Source organism: Corvus hawaiiensis, chromosome 3, assembly GCF_020740725.1.
Source record: "Corvus hawaiiensis isolate bCorHaw1 chromosome 3, bCorHaw1.pri.cur, whole genome shotgun sequence".
Lineage (NCBI taxonomy): Eukaryota > Metazoa > Chordata > Aves > Passeriformes > Corvidae > Corvus > Corvus hawaiiensis.
The window spans coordinates 104,825,005-104,843,248 of NC_063215.1; the positions used below are offsets into that span (position 1 = coordinate 104,825,005).

Consider the following 18,244-nt stretch of genomic DNA (forward strand, 5'->3'; position numbering starts at 1 on the left):
ACAGAACTGTCAAGGTTGGAAGGGACCCCTGGCGATCACCCAGTCCAACCCCCCTGCCAAGGGGGAGCAGGTGACACAAGAACGAGTCCAGGTGGGGTTTGACTTTCTCCAGAAGAGGACTCCACGACTTCCCTGGGCAGCCTGTGCCAGTGCTCTGCCACCCTCATGTAGAGAAATTCTTCCTCATGTTGGGGTGGAACTTCTTGTGTTTTAGTTTATGGCCATCGCTCCTCGTCCTGTCGCTGGGCACTACCGAAACGCCTATCTGGGAACGGCATCACGCAGCTAATATTTATCTGCGGGAGAGCTGCTGAGCTCAGGTTCTCCCAGGACGCGGGAGCCTGCTCTGTGCGGGGTGCGGGACAGGGATGCAGGGGGACGGGCAGGGTGGCGGCGGGACTCGAACCCGCGTTCCGCACGGGGCAGCGCGGCCCCGCACCACGAGACGCGCCGCCGCGCCCGCCTCCCATTGATACACAGGAGGAACCTCCAGGCGCGCTTAATCGATGCCCGAGCGGTAGAGCTGCCCGGCCGGCAAGGCGGGGGTGCGCGCTCGGCGCTCGGCTGGCGCTGCCGCGGGCGGGGGCGCGGCGGGCGCGCGGCGCGGGGCGGGGGCGCGGCGGCGGGAGCGGCGGCGATGGCGGAGCCGGCGGAGAAGCTGTACCGGGCCGAGTATGCCAAGAGCGGCCGCGCCTCCTGCAAGAAGTGCGGCGAGAGCATCGCCAAGGACTCGCTGCGCCTGGCGCTCATGGTGCAGGTACCGCGTGCCGGGGCCGCTGCGGGCGGGGGGCGGGCTGAGCTGGCCGCTCCGCTCGGTACCGCCGGCGGCGGGGCCAGCCTGGGGCTCCGCTCCCTCCGCCCGCCGCGGTGCTCCGGAGCCGCTCGGCCGCACCTTTCGCTGCCGCGGGGGCGAGCGCAGCCTATTTTTAGCAGAGACGCCTTCGCTCGCTGTCGTGTCCGCAGCAGCGCCGGTGCCCGGGGCAGCCCCGCTCGCAGCGCTCCCCGGGGCGGGGGGAGCCGCTTCCCCCGCACCCCCGGGCTGCAGGGGCGGCTGGAGGCGAAGCGGTGCAAAGTTCACCGTACGGTGACATGGTGGGGCCGGGGGCGCGCACAGAAGCGCTTTGTTGCCGTCCGGAGGGCGAGGCGAGCTCCGCGGCTCGGCTTTTCCGTGCCCCGGGAAGCGCCTGCCACTCGCAGCGCTCGGTGTCGGGGCCAGGAATCCTGGCTCGGTGGGCGCTTTGCACACGAGACAGAGGAACTGCGGCCCGGAAGGTGTGGGAGGCCTGGGGCAGCCCCAGGGTGAGCCGAGCCCGGGTGGTCTCGCAGAGCTGGCTGCCGCATGGCAGGCGTGAAACAGCTGAACCGCGATGGGCGAGCGGGCTGCGAGGGCACGGTTTGCTCTCCGCTGCCCTCACGCTGTTATTTGCCTTTTGGGGAAGAGACTGCTCGGCTTTCCTTTGGAAGGAAGGGAAGAGCGCCGTCCTGTATTGGGGGGCTGGGAGCTGTGCACGGCCCCGGCATCCCGCCCTGCTGCGGGAGGATGCGGAGGGAATCGCCGCTCTCCTGGGAGGGGGGTACTTTATCCCCCGTGGCTGCTGCAGGGCAGATGGGAGGGGGCACCTGCAGCGTGCTGGGGGCGGGCTGAGTTTGGGGGTGTTGCTGTGGAAGGTAAGCAAAGGCATATGCGTGTATCTGCGGAAGGCGAGCAAGGACGTGGCGTGCGAACGCCAGCGCAAAGCCCTGCGGATGAAGGGGTGCTGTGGCCCCCGGCCGCCCGAGCAGCCGGGGACGTACCTCGCTTGTGCCCCCGGGAGAAGCACCGCTTGTACGGGGCGGGGGGGGAGGAAGGGCCCGGTCCCCCCTCGCCCGGGCTGCGGGGGCCTGCTGGCTGCCGGGCGGGGCTGGCAGGTCTGCCGGGGTTGGAGGCAAAGCTGCTGCCCCGGAGGGGAAATACCTGCCTTTGCCTTTGTTCCCCAGAGCCTCCTTCCCCTGGGAAAGATGTGGGACCGTGCGGTGCCAAGCTGCAGCGTTTGCTCGCACGTGTTCCTGTGCCTCTCCTTTTGTCTCCCCGGCTGCCCTCAGCCGCTCGCTGGAGCTGCTCCTCCTCCCCTGCTCCGGCTGCTGCTCCTCGGCTTCCTCACGTTTGTTATCCCTTCCTGTCTTGCCCAGCAGTTGAGGCTGATGCGAGGCTTCCTCAGCACGGGGGCCAGGGGTTGTGTTCTGGTTCTCTAGGATTTGTTTTATGGAGCGATCTCCTGGGGACCATGACATTCCTCACAGAGCCAGTGCTTTTCATTGCCAGACATCTCCCGAAAACTGCCGGTCTTACACCAAACACTTGTGGTTTTATTTATTTCCCCCACAACCTCTTGAATTTGCTTGCTTTTTCCTCTGCCCACTGCCAGTTTTTGTACCAGCAGAGCACACCCTGCTGCTGAGCATCACACTGTAAATGCATGAATTTCACCAGAGCACGCGGGCCCCTTGCTTTTTACTGGGGAAATCCCCTGCAGAGCAGCCTCTGTGCTAGCATCAGTGCATCGAGCATTTCTGCAAATTGTGCTGGAGAAATTAAAGGGAGGCCCAGACCAAGTCCTTGGCTGTGTTTGCTGTACCCCCCCCCTCCCCCTTTTTGTTTTGGTTCCTCAAGTGAAGAGCTCTGAATGACAGTGGGATTCTGGGTGCTTGGCACAGAGCAGGCACCCAGGCCCTGCAGGACCAGCACCAGCTTTGCCTTTTGCTTCCAGCTGGAACCGAGCGGTTTCTGTTATCTGAATGTGCAATATGAAAGCCAATCGGTCTCTTTTTTTCTTAGTTTGTTTAGGAAACTATGGTCTAGAGATAGGTGAGCAGAGAGAAGTTGTGTAAACAAGGCCCAGCCTGCCTGGAGGTTTCATTTTCCACACAGAGAAAAGAGTCTAAAACTCTGTGTAGAGGAGATTACTCACTGCTTCTATGGTTGTCTTAAAGACTGAGCCAGCTCTGCTCTCTTTTGTACACCCCAGTGCCTTGAGCCCCAAAAGCTTTTGTGTTAGGAACAGCCCTGAGGAGTCCTCCAGGAAAACTCTAGGTAAAAGCCCAAATGGGTCCAACTTTCAGTGCCAAAATTGCATGTGACTTACAGACACATTGAGAGCAACCGCAGGGTGGCTGCTGTGGTTCTGTGAGGGTAACTGGGTAATCCAAGTCCTGGCTTGTGGGAAGAGTCCATCTGGAAGTAAAAATGTCCTCTTACAGTTTGGGTAGATGGTTGGTTGTAGTTAGAGCTCCCAGCTCTCCTGGTTCCATGCTGTGGTCTTCGAAGCCCTTTCCTTCCTGCTCATGCACGGAACTCTGCGGTTGTTTTTTGGCTCCCTCCTGTTAGTGAGTGACACATGGAAGGTTTTCCTACGTCGTTAGTTCTGTATCATCAGTAATAATAATTGTACTGCACCGAGTATTATTAGTACAGCAGCTGTTTGTGCGTGTTATTTGGAGCCAAACCACTGAAAGGTTATTTTGCCTGGTGGGTAATTGGAGCGATGCCAGGATGGTACCTGTTGTGTCTGAGTTTTAAACAAGAAGAGCACTCGGAAAACAAGTGCTTGGTGTGCGGCAGGGCACTCTGGAGCTGCACTTTAAGGAGGACTAGGGAGATGCTTCTGTCCTGATCACAGAATCATGGAATAGTTTGGTTTGGAACGGACCCTGAGGATCATCTCATTCCAACCCCGTGCTGTGGGCAGGGATGCCCCCCACTAGACCTGGTTGTTCAGAGCCCCGTCCAACCTGGCCTTGAACACTTCCAGGGATGGGGCTCTGGGCAGCCTTTCCCAGGGCCTCACCACCCTCATCACCCTATCACTACAAGCACTTGTGAAAACTCCCCTCTTCAGCTTTCTTGTAGGCCCACTTCAGGTACTGGAAAGTCTTATAAGGTATCCCTGGAGCCTTCTCTTCTCCATGCTGAACATCTCAAAATCTCTCAGCCTGTCTTCACAGAAGAGGTTCTCCAACCCTCTGATCATCTTTGTGGCCTGCTCTCGACCTCTGACTTTATTTGGGCTCTGGTGTTTCCCTTGAATTTTGTCTCTACATCCTACAGGCCACTCAGGAATTTCTTCAGGCTACAATCCTTGGAGCTGCCCTTTTCATCTTGTGTCTGACATAGATTCTCCAGGATATGGACAGTTTGCTTGAGAAGTGGCTCTCAAAGGGACTGTGGAGTGAGGCCAGCAGCCTCTTGTGCTGCACAGCCTCACAAGGGCTGTGTGAGGCTGACCTTTTTTTTTTCCAGTAAAACAGATGGTCTGAGCATCAGGGCGATGAACTGGTTAAGCTAGCTAAATGCTCCTTCCATGTCTGTCCCTTGTGGGATATGTCTCCAGCAGCTTGTCTGTCTTATTAGATTTTCTTCTTAGACTTTGTCCTAAATAGTATCCATCTCTTGATCTAAAGAAAAATGAAAAAGAAATCACATGTGTTTACCCAGATACTCCTTTTTATCTTGGGCTTTGTTTTTTGTTTTGTTTTTTCCCCTTGGTTCTGCTTGAATTATTTCATCTTGGCCTAATGTGCTTTTTTCCTAGTCGCCCATGTTTGATGGCAAAGTCCCTCACTGGCACCATTACAGCTGCTTCTGGAAGCGGGCTCGAATCGTGTCCCACACGGACATTGATGGCTTCCCTGAGCTTCGGTGGGAAGATCAGGAGAAAATCAAGAAAGCCATTGAAACTGGAGGGCCTGGAGGAGGTAGGTGGAATTACTCATGATGTTTGGAGTTCAGCTGGAACTGTGCTCTCTTCTGTTGGGCTGTTATTATGGTGATTTGATGTCCATGTCCCTTCAGCAAGTGATGTCAGAAGAATTGTTGAGGTGTCTCCTCACTCCAGGGCTAGGATGCTGACAGTATCATCCAGAATGTTAAATCAGTGAGGGGAAAAAGGCAAGTCAGTTGGCAGATATATTGAAAAATATTTCTTGTTATCATGATTGGTGTATTTAGTTTTCAGTTCTTTAATGTTAGCAGATGCTGTTGTAGTGTGTTGTTTTTATGGTACCTTCAGTGCAGTGCATGGTTAGGGTGGCTTTTGGATGCTTTTGAGCATGGACTGCTTGTCTTGCTCTGTATTCAAGTTCTGGACAAATGAGTGGCTGGAACACCAGAGATTTATTAATGCAGACTGCTAACAATCTGGGGCAGAGAATAAGAGAGTAAGGGAATGCATATTAAAGCTGAACTCTGTATTTGCTTTGTTCTCCAGGAAAAGGAGGGGAACAGGAAGGAGGTGGTAAGTCTGAGAAGAGCCTAAATGACTTTGCTGCAGAATATGCCAAGTCTAACAGAAGTACTTGCAAAGGCTGTGAGCAGAAGATAGAAAAGGTAAAAAGTTCTCCATGTCATCTTTTCTCTCACCAGTTTCAATTCAAACAGTGGCTTTTATAATTGCTTCCTGTCTGTCCTACATATGGAAAGCACTTGCAGAGCTGCATTTCTCTGAGGAGCAGCTGTGTCCTGGACAGCTGACAGTAAAGGCATCCCTCAGGCATGGTAGCCTGGGCTTCAAGCCTGGTGATCCCTCCTTTCACTTGGGTCTTAGAGCAGGCTGGGAACGCTGCTCACCAGCATTTCTGTGGCAAGACAAACACCACTAACTGCAGCTTTTCCTGCTTGTTGCTGGACTGCAAACCAGCTACTTGTTGGACATCTGAAAAGTAATTTGCAGAAGACAGGGTAAAATCATATTAGCATTGATGTTTGGGTGGTAGGGACATAAAGTTAATTTTTAGATTTGCTTTTATGAGGCTTGTTCATGAGAGTTTCACTTGGTAAAGCTTACTGGAAGCTGGAATAAAGACAACAGGATTACCCAGTTTGAGTGGATTTTGAACAGAAAACTACCTAAAAAGGTAACTTTTTCAACCTAGCAAGAGTACTGAAGAAAGCAGAGGAACTGTAGTGAGAGGGCTTGAACAAAAGTTGCAGACTTTGATAGAGGAACTGTTACTGTTTTACAGATGTTTAGGTAACTTGTTAACATCCTGCTCCTTCCAGAATGGCCTAACAATTGCTCTTGTGTCACTTTAATCTACCTCAGGGCCAGATCCGGATTTCCAAGAAGATGGTGCATCCCGAAAAGCCCCAGCTGGGAATGATAGATAACTGGTACCACCCGGACTGCTTTGTGAGCCGCCGAGCAGAGCTGGGCTTCCTCCCGGCCTACGGGGCCACCCAGCTGCTGGGTTTCAGCATCTTGAAAGCTGAAGATAAAGAAACTCTGAAGAAGCAGCTTCCAGCTACCAAGAGTGAAGGGTAGGTGGTTAGTGTGAGAAATTGTGTTGTCTGGAGGAGCCATTGCCTTTAAATACATCCATGATAAATGTTTAGCGACGTTGTTGTCTCTGTTAAAAGAATATTGGTCGTAGGAGGGTTTGGTTCTTCCTGTGGCCTCAGGCAGATGACAACAGATGTTCCCTGTCCCTGGGAACATGCAGTCCAGTTGCCCCCCGTGACTGCCTTGAGGAAATGCAGAGACCTGCAGCTGTGACTTGGAGGGCTGATGTAGGGCTTTCAACCATAAAATAATGTCTGTGTAGTACAACTGGGTACTGGGCTCTGCATCTCCTTGTGTGATACTGTTATCAGCAATGGTTTCTCTGCTCAAGAGAATTGTTAGAGAATTGATTTGACATTTCTTGTCTATGAGCTGCTGATCTGTGACAGGCACTGAATCTGATAATGGTGTTTATTGGCCATGTAGTGCTTACACTTGGATGCTTTCGTTTGCTGAATCTGTTATAGTGTGTCTGAAATTTCATTGCCTTGCATTGAGATTTACTGACAGAGAAGTGTTTCCAGGTGACTTGTTAGCTTTGTGAATCTTTCTTTGTTAATGAAGGCTTTTGTTACTTGTTCTTGAAATGACTTTGCCTAGAGTCAAACGCAAACCTTCGTAACACAAACCAGTGTTGCATTGTCCCTGGGGAGGAAGGAACATAGGGTATATCTGGATCCTACAAATAAGAAAGATCGTGTAATTGGAAAACATTGGGCTTCTCTGTGTACATTTTAGACTGAATTCAGCTTTGCTTTTGCAAGGAGTCACCGTGAAAATGTCCAGTGAGGCTGATGTTTGTTCCGAGAAGCCGTGTCAAATGTGTGGCCATGTCAAATCTGTGCAGTCTCTTGTCAGTATTGGTCCTTCAGATGTGCAGCTGATGTGTATGGTGTGCAGTTGCTTGGCAAGCCACTGCTCCAGAAGCATTTGGCAGTGATGTGGGGAGGGTCCTGCAGTGCCACAGGATGGGGGCTTTGGCCAGAGCCCTGCCAGGTTCTATTCTGTTCATCTCACTCAGCTGAACTGGCAGAGACCAAGAGGATCTGTGTGCATCTGTTGGGCAGCCTGCTGTCTTTCCATGCAGGGATTTTACCTCTGTGTGCATTGCTTGGTGTAAGCAGAAGTGCAGTATTTTAATGCACTTAGAGCTTTTCAAGTAGTCCTTTGCTTTTTGTGCTGAGATGCGAGTTCTGCTTTGTCCTAGAACAGTGAGTTTAATAGGGTTATTTGTAGTTTTCTCCCATGTCCTCAGCAAAGCTCTAGAGATTTGACTGTGTAAGTGCTTCTCTTGTCTGTCCTGACTCTGCTTTTCTGGCCCATTTCTGGGATGCAAAATATGAAGGCTTTGTAAAGGAAGGCCACAAAGTAGTTTGCCAAGTCACTGTGTAAATAAAAGCCTAGAATTGCAGTGGAAAAAAAGCTTACGCTGGTGATGTAGAGTAATGTGAACCAGGATCTCACACCAGAAAAGCAGCAGGATGTCTCATCTTTCCTGCTTTCTGAGCACTGCCTGAACAAGCCCCTCAACTGTGAAGTTGCTGCCTGGCTCTTATGCTCCACTACCTTGTGCTGTTTGGGCTGTGTGCTTGAGCCAAGGGTGGTAAGGGTCAATTGGAAAAATAGCTGTCTGTCAAACAAACTGCATGAGCGAGAGTGTAAGTAACAGCATGAGTGGAGAGGTGTGGTGTGCTAACTATCTGGTGATTTGGCTGCCAAGAAAGCACAGGAGTTATGGAGAAGCCAAAAGAGCACTCCAGAAACTTGAATGAGATGCAGTTACCTCAGATAATTCACCTTGTGCATTCGATGAGATAACAGAAATTAACAACAGAACTTACAGCCACTTGCAGAAATTATGTTAGTGTCTGTTGCAAGTGAGATTCTCAAAATGATCTTTAAAGATATTTCTAATTGTGCTGTGTTCAAATTATATTTTGACTCAGAAGTCTGTGCAACTCAGATGTGACACATCCAAATTCAGGTGCTGCTACTGCATGTCCAGCCCATACTCCGAGGAGAATCTCAGACTTTGGGACTGCTCTGTGAGGCCTTTGTGTAAGAGTGGCATTGTGACGTGCCTTTTCCAGATGGGAGAGGTGAGGTGCCGAGCAGGGCTACCAAGAATAAGTTGGAAAATCCTTGTGAAGGCCAAATATGGGAAGGTTTACTGCAAGGGTTGTGGCTCCTTTCCTCAGCCAGTTCTGGGTGAGACATGCAGCCCTCCCTTGGGCTATGGGCTGTCCTGTCTGCAGCACTCTGCAGACCTGGGAAAAGAGGCTCTTGTGTCCTTGCCTGTGGCTTCTCTGTGGAGTGAGTGCCTGTATGCTGGTGTAGGAAATGCAGTAGCAGCTTGTGAGCTCTTTTTGACAGTATTTCTTTGGTAGTGTGTGTTTTGCCCTCCTGCTCTGAGCTGTAATACTTCCTGTATTTTCTGCCTCACTTGTTTAGATGGAATTGCTGCCCAGGACAGGAGCAAAGTGTCACTCTGGAGATGTTATGCAGCACTGGATTAGCTGCAGAGGTTGCCTGAGGCAAATGCTAAGTGCTCAGGTCTGGCAGTGCTTTACAGGGAGGTGAAAAGGGGAGTTCTTGTTCCTCCCTTCGTGGGCTGCTTGCTTTATCCAGGGTTGCTGTGACTGTCCTTTCCACCTTTTCATTGTAGGGAGGGGAAGAGGGGAACATGAAAAATAGAGTAGATGGTCAGGAAGGGCCACGCTAGAGTTGGGACAGTTCACTTCCCTCTTCATCTTCTCTGAAGTTGGAATAAATCTTGTGTGTTCTCCATGAAGGTGAGAAGTGGTTTGCATTGCCAGGGAAGTACCAGTCCTTCCAGGCAAGCTATTGAGCTGTGCCTGTCAGAGGTGTAAGACTGTCCCTTCCCCAGCAGGAGAAAGGGTGTGCACAGTAGCACCCCACGGCTGTGAGCAGCACACAGGGTTGGGGCTCAAGGATGGAAGACCCTTGTGTGTGTCTTCTTGATATGTGTCAGTCAGGGTGTATTTTACTGATTGTTCTAAAATGTGCTGTTCTGGGAAGATGCAGGATGAATTCAGCTTTGCCATTCCGTTCTCCAGGAGACATAAGATGATTAGTGTTTGCTTTAGCCTTGGGCATAGCCAGGCACAAAAGAGAAGGTGGTGACCAACAGCTTTATGCCTCCCTGCAGCTGGGATGATCCCTCCCACTCCGTGGTTTGTTCCAGTTGCTGGAGCAGGTACAGTAATCACTCTGTCTTCCAGAGCAACTGCTGTCCCCTTGACTGGGAGGAGAAGCTGCCAAAAGTGTGAGTCGCTGCTGGAATTTGGACGCTTTCCCTGGGCCACAGGGCCTCTCAGCAGAGTGATCACCTTCCAGCGGCTGCTGGGCTGGATTTTCTCCTTTTGGAGACCAGGAGACAAGTTACATTGTGGGAGTGAGTGCTGGCTTGCTGGAGGCAGCCTGACTGTCAGCCGACTCTGCAGATATGCGGGGCTGGGCACCCTTCCTAAGCACTTGCCTCATTAAACCCCTGGTTCGGGAAGGTGAAGCAGAATGCTTTGTACTCAGGCTGATCAGTGTTTTACAGATTCTGTTGTGTACCCCTGGCTCTGTTAAAACTTGAGGAGATCACTGCCTTCTTGGTGGGGCTCAGTGGATGCTCTGGTCTTGCTCCCTGCAGGGACTGCAGCCAAGGAGGAGAGAGGACGTGTTTAGCCTAAGGACTTTTGGAGGCACTGCTCTGTGCGTGCTGGAGTCAGTCCTGCCACCTTGGTTGCCACTTGCATGATTTAGAACACAGGATGGAGTTTTTCTCAAGCTGCTGCTGGCAGCACAGTGTGTCTGTTTCCACGGGGCAGGGAGATGTACAGCATAGCCCCTGCTCACTGATGGCACCTGGCAGGGGCACAGCTGGAAGATGAGCTCTTCTGCAAAACCAGCCCCTCAAAGTGCTCTGAACTATAGTTTGGTCAGAGGTGCTAATGATGGGCTGTTGTGGCCACTGCAAATAAAATGAGCAGTAAGCCCAATTTTAGGGCCAGGAGAGTTACTAGAACTTACAGGTCTCATGCAGGAGTCTCTGGGAGGAGAGTGCCTCTTGACATCCTCCTGCAGCATCTTTATAGCTGTCATACAGAGTTAGTCTTAATGGGAGCAAAATCCTAGAAAGTGAACTGTTTAAAATTGCAAGTAGGAGAGCAATCGAGCATGCCAACTTCATGACTTAACCATCAGCCACAGCTTACAAAGCTGAGAGAGGCTTTCTTAAAAAGAAACCTGGCTGATGTTTTGTAACTGAAAGCAGCTCTATCAAAATGGAGTGTGAGATCCAAGCTGTGTTCATGCTCTGCCTCGAGTTGCAGGCCTGTCCTACCTCAGCTGGGGCAAAATTTCCCTTGGTGTCCTCACAAGGAGAACACACACTCCAGGCAGACAAAGGGGATGACATGCCTCTGGAAATGTAAATTATCTTTTTCAGAGGTCCCTTGTCATATTGAAGTCTGCCAAAATCCCCCAGTTTTCATTTGGCTTTCTTTTTCCAGTCTTTCTTGAGTAGTGTTTTCTGTAACTTCTCCCTTCAGCTCTAAGGCCTAGCAAATAGCAATAAATTTACACACACGCAACTCCCAACAGTACATCACAAAACCATTGTGAGCCTGGAAGCATTTTCCAAGCAGAAACTTGCACCTGTTTGATTTCAGAGGCCTGACTTAATTCCAGGCTGAAGAGAAACTAGATGGGAAATACCTAGTTTCCCAGTGTGTTAGCTCCTTAAAGTTACCGTGTTTGCTGTCCTTTAATTCGGTATGGGCTGTCTAAGCTGGTCAAGCTGTTGATTCAGCTGAAAGGCACTGTGGTCTTTTAACCTGCATTGCTACACCTCCCCACGTTTGGAGAGCTGTTCAGGGATCCTTAGGTATGCCTTTGGTGTAACTAATACAGGTGTAGATGAATATGCCTGAGAATGTTGCAGTCTTTCACGTGCTCTTCTCCCACACCGTATGGTTACCCCGTGGAAAACCTCTTAAGTGTAACTGACCTGATTGAGGCAGCTCACATTGCAGAGCCAAGTGCATGTCTATAATCTAGCACTGAGGAATTTGAAAAATGGGTTTGCCTGCCAACACTGAGGATATTCAAGTCTCTGCAGATAGCAGCAGTCAGTAATCTGAGCTCTGGTAACTGCTGGACAGCCATTGCAATAACTTCCTTTCATGTGTGTGTGGTTTTGTTTTGTTTTTCTCTATTAGAAAGAGGAAAGGGGAAGAGGTGGATGGAAACGTGACTGCGAAAAAGAAGCAGAAAAAAGAAAAAGAGAAAGAATCAAAGCAGGAAAAACAGCTGAAGGTGAGTTTTAGCTGCTCACAACCTAAGAACTGCTTTGTTGGAAGAGTGCAGTGTCAGGCACTCACTGAAGAGCTGTAGCCTCTAGAGAAGGCAGTACCTTGTACCCAGAGAGAGCAGTTGCAGCACAGACGCTCCTTGTGTCCTGGCACAGGAGGTGCCGTGTCACTGAGGCTTTGCTGAAGGCAGTTCACCCTGCCCCTTTCTCTCAAAAGACAGGAAGGGTGTTCTCTAGGACTTGTGCTTATTGGATTTAAATAGATTAGGTTAAATGCCTTTCTTCTGAGAGGCTGGTTCTGTGCTCCTTCCTATGTCATGTGGCTGTGGTGGCTGGAGCTTGGAGCCCGAGCACTGTTGCAGAAAAGCTTGGAAAACAATAAATAGTTCATTGTAAAAATTAAACAGATAAAGTGTAAAACTAGATTACTGAAAAATCAAATCTTTTTTACCCTCTGGGGAGATGTGTTCAGTTCTCGGGTACAAATTGTGATAGATCACAGCTTTCTACCTTTCACTTTCTAGAATATTGTGGGAAGAATTCCCAGTAGAGCTTCAGGAATTTTGAATTTATTGAAAGTTCCCAAGAAAAAAAACTAACAAGCTGCTTTTGCTGCAGTTGAAATCTTAATGGAGCTGTAGAGAAACAGCATGTCTGGCTTTGAACAAAAGTTTTCTCTTTTGTTGCGTTTGCAGCACCTTAATTTTCAAAAATCCCAGCTGAGATGTTTTTAAGGTTTTGCTGCTGCAGGGGAGATGTTTAGGACAGATCGAGGCATTTTGTGGATCATGGTTAGCTTTGGGTTCACTTTTTTAACAGCATTTCATCAAGCATGGTCATTATCACTGAAAATTAGACCATTTAACTCATCAACCACCTCTTCCAGGGTAGACTACATTTTAACTGTAGGCAGCGGATAATATTCAGAAACCATCTGAGATATTTTAGGATGCTTCTTTGCTTCCTAACCCTTTCAAGTTTTGTAGAAAGGCCCAAAAGAATGTGCATGCTCCTGTGCACTGCTGCAGGTGTCTGTTCTGGTAGAAATTCCTCTAATGCTTAGTTATCTTAAAAGTACAGTGGCAATCAGCATTTCTGATTTTTGTTTTTGATGCAAGGCTCAAATGCAGCTACATCCCCACTGTTCTCAGTGTCAGCTGGGTAGGTGAAATTTGCAAAGAATGTTGAGAGCTTTCTAAGTAAGGGCAGTGATATTTGAAGGATGTGATTTTAAGGATCTGTTTTAGGTGTTTGGTAAAGTGTGTGACTCTCCCTTTTGGTAAAGTTACTGCTTGTTGGAGCTCTTAATCTCGCAATCTGTGTTTAAGATAACATGGATTTGCTAAAACCTTGTGTACATACTGTAGTTTTAGGAATGTTCTTAGCTACTTGCAATCAATTGCTTTCTAAGCTGCTGGGTTATGTCAACAGGAGCAGACAGAGCTGATCTGGGGCATCAAGGATGAGCTGAGGAAGGTCTGCTCCACTAATGACCTGAAAGAGCTGCTGATCGCCAACAAGCAGGAGGTCCCCTCCGGGGAGAATGCCGTGAGTTGGTTGTAGTTGCTCTGCGTGTGTGCAGGGTCTTGGAATCGGTGAAGCTGACCTGACCCAATAGTGCTGCAAGGTCCATGAGTCTGAAGAATGTTCCTAACATAACACTTAAGAAAGAGATTTGGTGCAAAGCCCAGTCCTTCTCTCCCAGGACTCTGGTACTGCTGTTACACTTGCTTGTGAAGGGTGGTGTGGTGGTGAGTGATGCTGAATTCAGCACCGTAGTCGTGGTGTAGTGCTTTTATTCTGCTATTCTCAAAGTGGTCCATATATTTTTTTGGTGCTGGCTCTTCATGAGCAGGTTAGTTAAGGCACTGCACATTCCCTCCCTCAGCTGTTAAATTATGCAAAATGAAGCAAAAACTGTACAAATTCTTTCCCAGTTTCTTTTCTAAAAAGAGTCCGTTTCGGTCTATGTAACTTGTGAAACTCTGCTCTGTTTCAGAGCCACATACTGCTTTAAGTATTTGTATTTATCAAGACTCTTTAAAGGAGTGTGGGCTGGGGTGTGGGAAGTGTCTAGACTCAAAATCATCATGGAATACTCTTAGGCCAGAAAACCTGGACTTGTCTGAGCCTACATTCCCACCTACCTACTCATGTGCTCAGATGCAGTAGCTGGTCTTCTCCCTGGCTGTTCTGGCATGGCAGCCTGGTCAGGTGCTGTGTGGTAGGTATGTTCTGAACCACAGGATTATAGAATGGGTTAGATTGGAAAGGACTCCAAAGATCATCTCTTTCCAGTCCCCCTGCCAGGGATTGGGCAGGGATACTACCCCCTAGATCAGGTTGCTCAAAGCGCCATCCAACCCAGTCTTGAACACTTCTAAGGATGGAGAATCCTCTGGGCAACCTGTTCCAGTGCCTCACCACTCTCAGAATGATGAATTTATTCCTAATATCCAATCTAAACGTACCTTCTTTCAGTTTAAAGCCATTGTCCTGTCACTACATGGCCTTGTAAAAAGTAACCTCACTGCTCTCTTGTAGACCCTGTTTAGGTTCTGAAAGGTCCTTCTTTTCTCCAGGCTGCACAATCTCTCAGCTTGTCTTCACAGGAGAGATGCTCAAACCCTCTGGTCATTTTTGTGGCCCTCCTCTGGCCTTACATCTGCGGGTCCATGTCCTTGTTCTGGTGGGAGCCCCAGATCTGGACGTAGTTTTCCAGGTGGGGTCTCATGAAAGCGGAGCAGAGGGGGAGAATCACCTCCCTCCTCCTCGAGAGGAGAGACTGAGCCAGGGGTGTGAGCAGGAGAAACCTTGTGCCATGCCTCTGAGGCATCATATATCCATCAGTGCGGGTGAAGGCTTGGTTTATGCTCAGAGTGTGCGTGATGTGCTGGAAATGTCTGTCTGTGTGCCAGCAGCCTGGCAGCTGTGTTCTCGTGCAGCCCAGGGTAGCACAGTGCGTGTGCTTCCAGCCTCCTCCTGCCATGACCTGCTCTGTGTTCTTTGTTGCTTTAGATCTTGGACCGAGTAGCAGATGGGATGGCGTTTGGAGCTCTGCTGCCCTGCGAGGAGTGCAAGGGGCAGTTTGTGTTCAAGAGTGATGCTTATTACTGTTCAGGAGATATCACTGCCTGGACCAAGTGCGTTGCTAAAACGCAGACTCCCAACAGGAAAGACTGGGTAATCCCAAAGGTGGGTGTTCACTGCATATTTGATGTTCTGAAGCACATTTCTGAGCTGATTGAACAAGCAGCAGTCAGTGCTGGATGCCAGAGAGCAGAGTGTGCTGCACTGCTGAGCAGCTGTGACAGCGGCAAGTCCTGTCACAGCCACATGCCTCCAGGAGCAGGCAGCTAATGCATAAATAAACCATATTTTTTCCAGCAGCACTAAATTGAAAGAGATGTTGCTGATTTCATTCGAAACTCATCATTTACCCTCTTCCAGCTTTGTTTTCTCAGTAAAGTGAGGTTTTGTCCAGCTTAGTGTGAATATCTCAAAAATCATTTCCAAGATGTGCAGTAAATACCAACATCTGGCTAGTGCTCGATTCATCCTTTAAATTTTATAATAATATTTATTGGTTTTAAACTCTGGTTGTGCTTCCATCCCACAGGAGTTTCGGGAGATTCCTTACCTGAAGAAATTTAAATGTAAGAAGCAGGACAGGATCTTCCCTCCAGATGCTGTGACCGTGAGCTCGGCACCTCCTCCCTCTGCATCTGCTCCTTTGTCAGAGACCGTGTCTGCACCCAGAGGTAGGTGTCTGGCTGGGCATGAATTGGTGGAGTTCAGGATGATGTTCAGGCTGCCATTCCCAGCCAGACGTGCCACCCTGAACAGTCCCACTGTTCTCCTGCCCTCAAGCAAGCAGAGCTCTCCTGGTAAAAAAGTGTCTCGTGTGCTTCATCTTCCTAGCACAGGCAGGCCCTGGTATGCTGGGTTGCGTGTGGTCATGGGCTTGAGGTCCTGTTGTTTGCTCACAGATCATTTTGGGTGTTTCTTGATGGTGAGGAAATGATGTGTATGCAGAATCAGAAAGGTAATGGCTGATGTTGCAAATTGTATCTCAGGGGAGACCTGCTTCAAAATGCTGCCTTGCTTGGTTTCTTGGGGACCATCCAGGGATGTCCATAATGCCAGATACTCCACATATTTTTAGGTTTTAAGGGCAAGAGGGTTATTCAGGGGTTTGTTTTGTTTCTAAATTATTACTGAGATTTAGCTTTACCAATCACTGACTGCCTTTATGGGAAATATGCCAGCACACAAACTGGCAAAAAGTTGGACTTAAGAAACTCCCTGTAGGTTGCTGGAATGAGTTGCATGCTTTGGTGATAAAGTCTGTCTGCTAAGAACTATGCTGGCTTCTTTCTTATTCAGCCTTTCTAGTTCTGGCCATAGTTTCAGGTGCAGAGCATTATTTGTTACTTGGTTAAAAAGGTGGGACTAATTCTGCAGTTAACTTTAGCCAGATCGTATTATTTTAGCGATGAAGACAAAGTAACCCAGGTCTTGTTGCTGATTAGCAAATTGATTCCAGCCCGAGTCCTCTGAAAGTAACCTCAAAAGGCTGACTAGATTTAAAGCCAGGTTGCTTTGTTTGCTAACAACCCAACTAATCTGAGTTGAGGGGAGAAGAGGAAGCACAACCCTTGGCTGGTCAATCAGAGTTGATAGCATTTATCTTTTAGCAGTGCATATATACTCTTGGACACTTGCCATGTCCTGAACCAACCTGAATTGCAATGTTAACACAATATGATGGAGCCTCAGATGGTTACTAGTTTGCTTCTGACTTGTTATGGGGTTTGCATGATAGAACCTTGTATTGTCCATAAGATCAAGACTGGGACAGTGTTGCTTGAGAGATGATTCTCTCTGCAGCCTCTCAAAAAAAGATTTCCTTTTGAAAAGGCAGGAGCTTTCATGTGGCAGTGAGTTTCTCCCATGCTATCCAGGCATCAAAAGAAAAGGAAAGCAGAGCACAGTCCCTAGTAGCATAGTGCTGAAAACAGACTGATTCTTTTTCTTTTTACTTAACAAACCAAGAAAAGGGCAAATATGCCTACATACCATTTCCCTGTCTTATATCCCTTCTGTTTGTTGGCAGCTGCAGAGCTTCGTTGCCTTTCCTCTGGGAAGGGGAACACCCTCCTGCTTGCTTAGCACAGGTCAGACCCGCTTGGCCCCTCATCTCCCTGCCAGCTGAGCCAATTGTACAGAGAGGGGAGGATGCCGTCCCTCTGTGCTTGCTGTTTGTCCAGGGGACTCTGTGCCTGTTGCTAACGTGTCATTTCCAAACCTTTAGACAAACCGCTGACCAACATGAAGATCCTGGTTGTTGGGAAGCTGTCAAAGAACAAGGAGGAGGTGAAGAGCATTGTGGAGGACCTGGGAGGAAAGATGACGACAACAGCTAACAAGGCCACCCTGTGCATCAGCACACAGAGTGAGCAGCCGTGCCTCGGTTACTGGTGGCTCTGCTTCAGAGCTGAGCAGATTACAGAGGACACTTGTCCTCAGAGCTGTCTGGGGATCAGTGTTTGGATTAGGGGGAGAGTTTTATGTGCACACATGGCCTGAGTATGCTTGGAAAAGTAAAGACAGATGTGTGCTGTTTGAGTTTTGCTTACCCAGCGAGTTAACCCGGCAGACTGTGCCTTAAGGCTCTCTTGGGTCAGTGGCAGCTGGAGTTTGTGTGCAGACCATGGTGGTGTGCAAGCCACCTTTGTTGGGATGAGGGGTGCTGGGGGCTGTGTCCATGCTTGCCTTGGAGAAACCCCAGAGCTGACTGTGGGTGCCTGAGGGCAACTTGTTTGCTCTGCTGGCAGCTTAGAGCCTGCTCTTGTTCTGTGTTGGAGTTGTGCACACTGACCGCTGAGGTGGGAGATCTGCTCCCATCCATCAGAAAGTCCAGCTCCAGCCAAGCTCTGGGAACGGGAGAGCTGGACCAGCCAGGTAAAACAGGTGTGTTCCTGCTCTAGCCCAAGCTGCAGCTTTGAACCAAGGAGGGACTTGGCTCTCCAAAGAACATGGTGAATACGAAATGTAGTGGAACTGTGCTTTCACAAAGTGTTACAGAGCCCTGAATCATGGCCAGAGGGAGAGGCTGAGGTCTAAAACCTCACTGATGCATTTTTTTCTCCTTTTCCTATCCTGCCTCTGCAGAGGATGTGGAGAAAATGAGCAAGAAGATGGAAGAAGTGAAGGAGGCCAAAGTCCGTGTGGTCTCAGAGGCGTTTCTTCAGGATGTGAAATCTTCCAGCAAGGCCTTCCAGGAGCTTGTGTCTCTCCATGCGCTTTCACCTTGGGGTGCAGAGGTGAAAATGGAGCACGAGGAAATGGCTGTGGATGGGAAGAGCAGCAAGCCCCCGAGTACAAAGAGCACTGGGAAGGTCAAAGAAGAACAAGGTGAGGAACAAAGCAGTTGTTTCTCCACAGACCTGTTCAGAACTGTGCATGCACAAAGCAAACCTGGGTATAGTCTGTCCTTACTCTTTTATTGAATTTTCTGCACTTTTTCTCACGGTAAGGTTATATAATGGACATCAGGGCAAGACTAGCTTTAAGTAAACATGAAACTGTCTCCTGAGCTGGCTCT

General features: G+C 49.3%; 1 protein-coding gene across 1 annotated transcript in view; it reads left to right on the forward strand.

The window, feature by feature from the left end:
* The first annotated feature begins 603 nt into the window (after positions 1 to 603).
* Positions 604 to 18,244, forward strand: part of PARP1 (poly(ADP-ribose) polymerase 1) — a 32,782-nt gene continuing 15,141 nt past the window's right edge. Inside the window, exons 1-10 of the mRNA XM_048297868.1 lie at positions 604 to 757; positions 4,569 to 4,731; positions 5,244 to 5,362; positions 6,078 to 6,292; positions 11,546 to 11,642; positions 13,069 to 13,185; positions 14,656 to 14,832; positions 15,257 to 15,398; positions 16,952 to 17,092; positions 17,812 to 18,054. Coding sequence (XP_048153825.1) covers positions 638 to 757; positions 4,569 to 4,731; positions 5,244 to 5,362; positions 6,078 to 6,292; positions 11,546 to 11,642; positions 13,069 to 13,185; positions 14,656 to 14,832; positions 15,257 to 15,398; positions 16,952 to 17,092; positions 17,812 to 18,054 — 1,534 coding nt within the window. The 5' untranslated portion in view covers positions 604 to 637. The remainder of the gene's footprint in view (positions 758 to 4,568; positions 4,732 to 5,243; positions 5,363 to 6,077; positions 6,293 to 11,545; positions 11,643 to 13,068; positions 13,186 to 14,655; positions 14,833 to 15,256; positions 15,399 to 16,951; positions 17,093 to 17,811; positions 18,055 to 18,244) is intronic.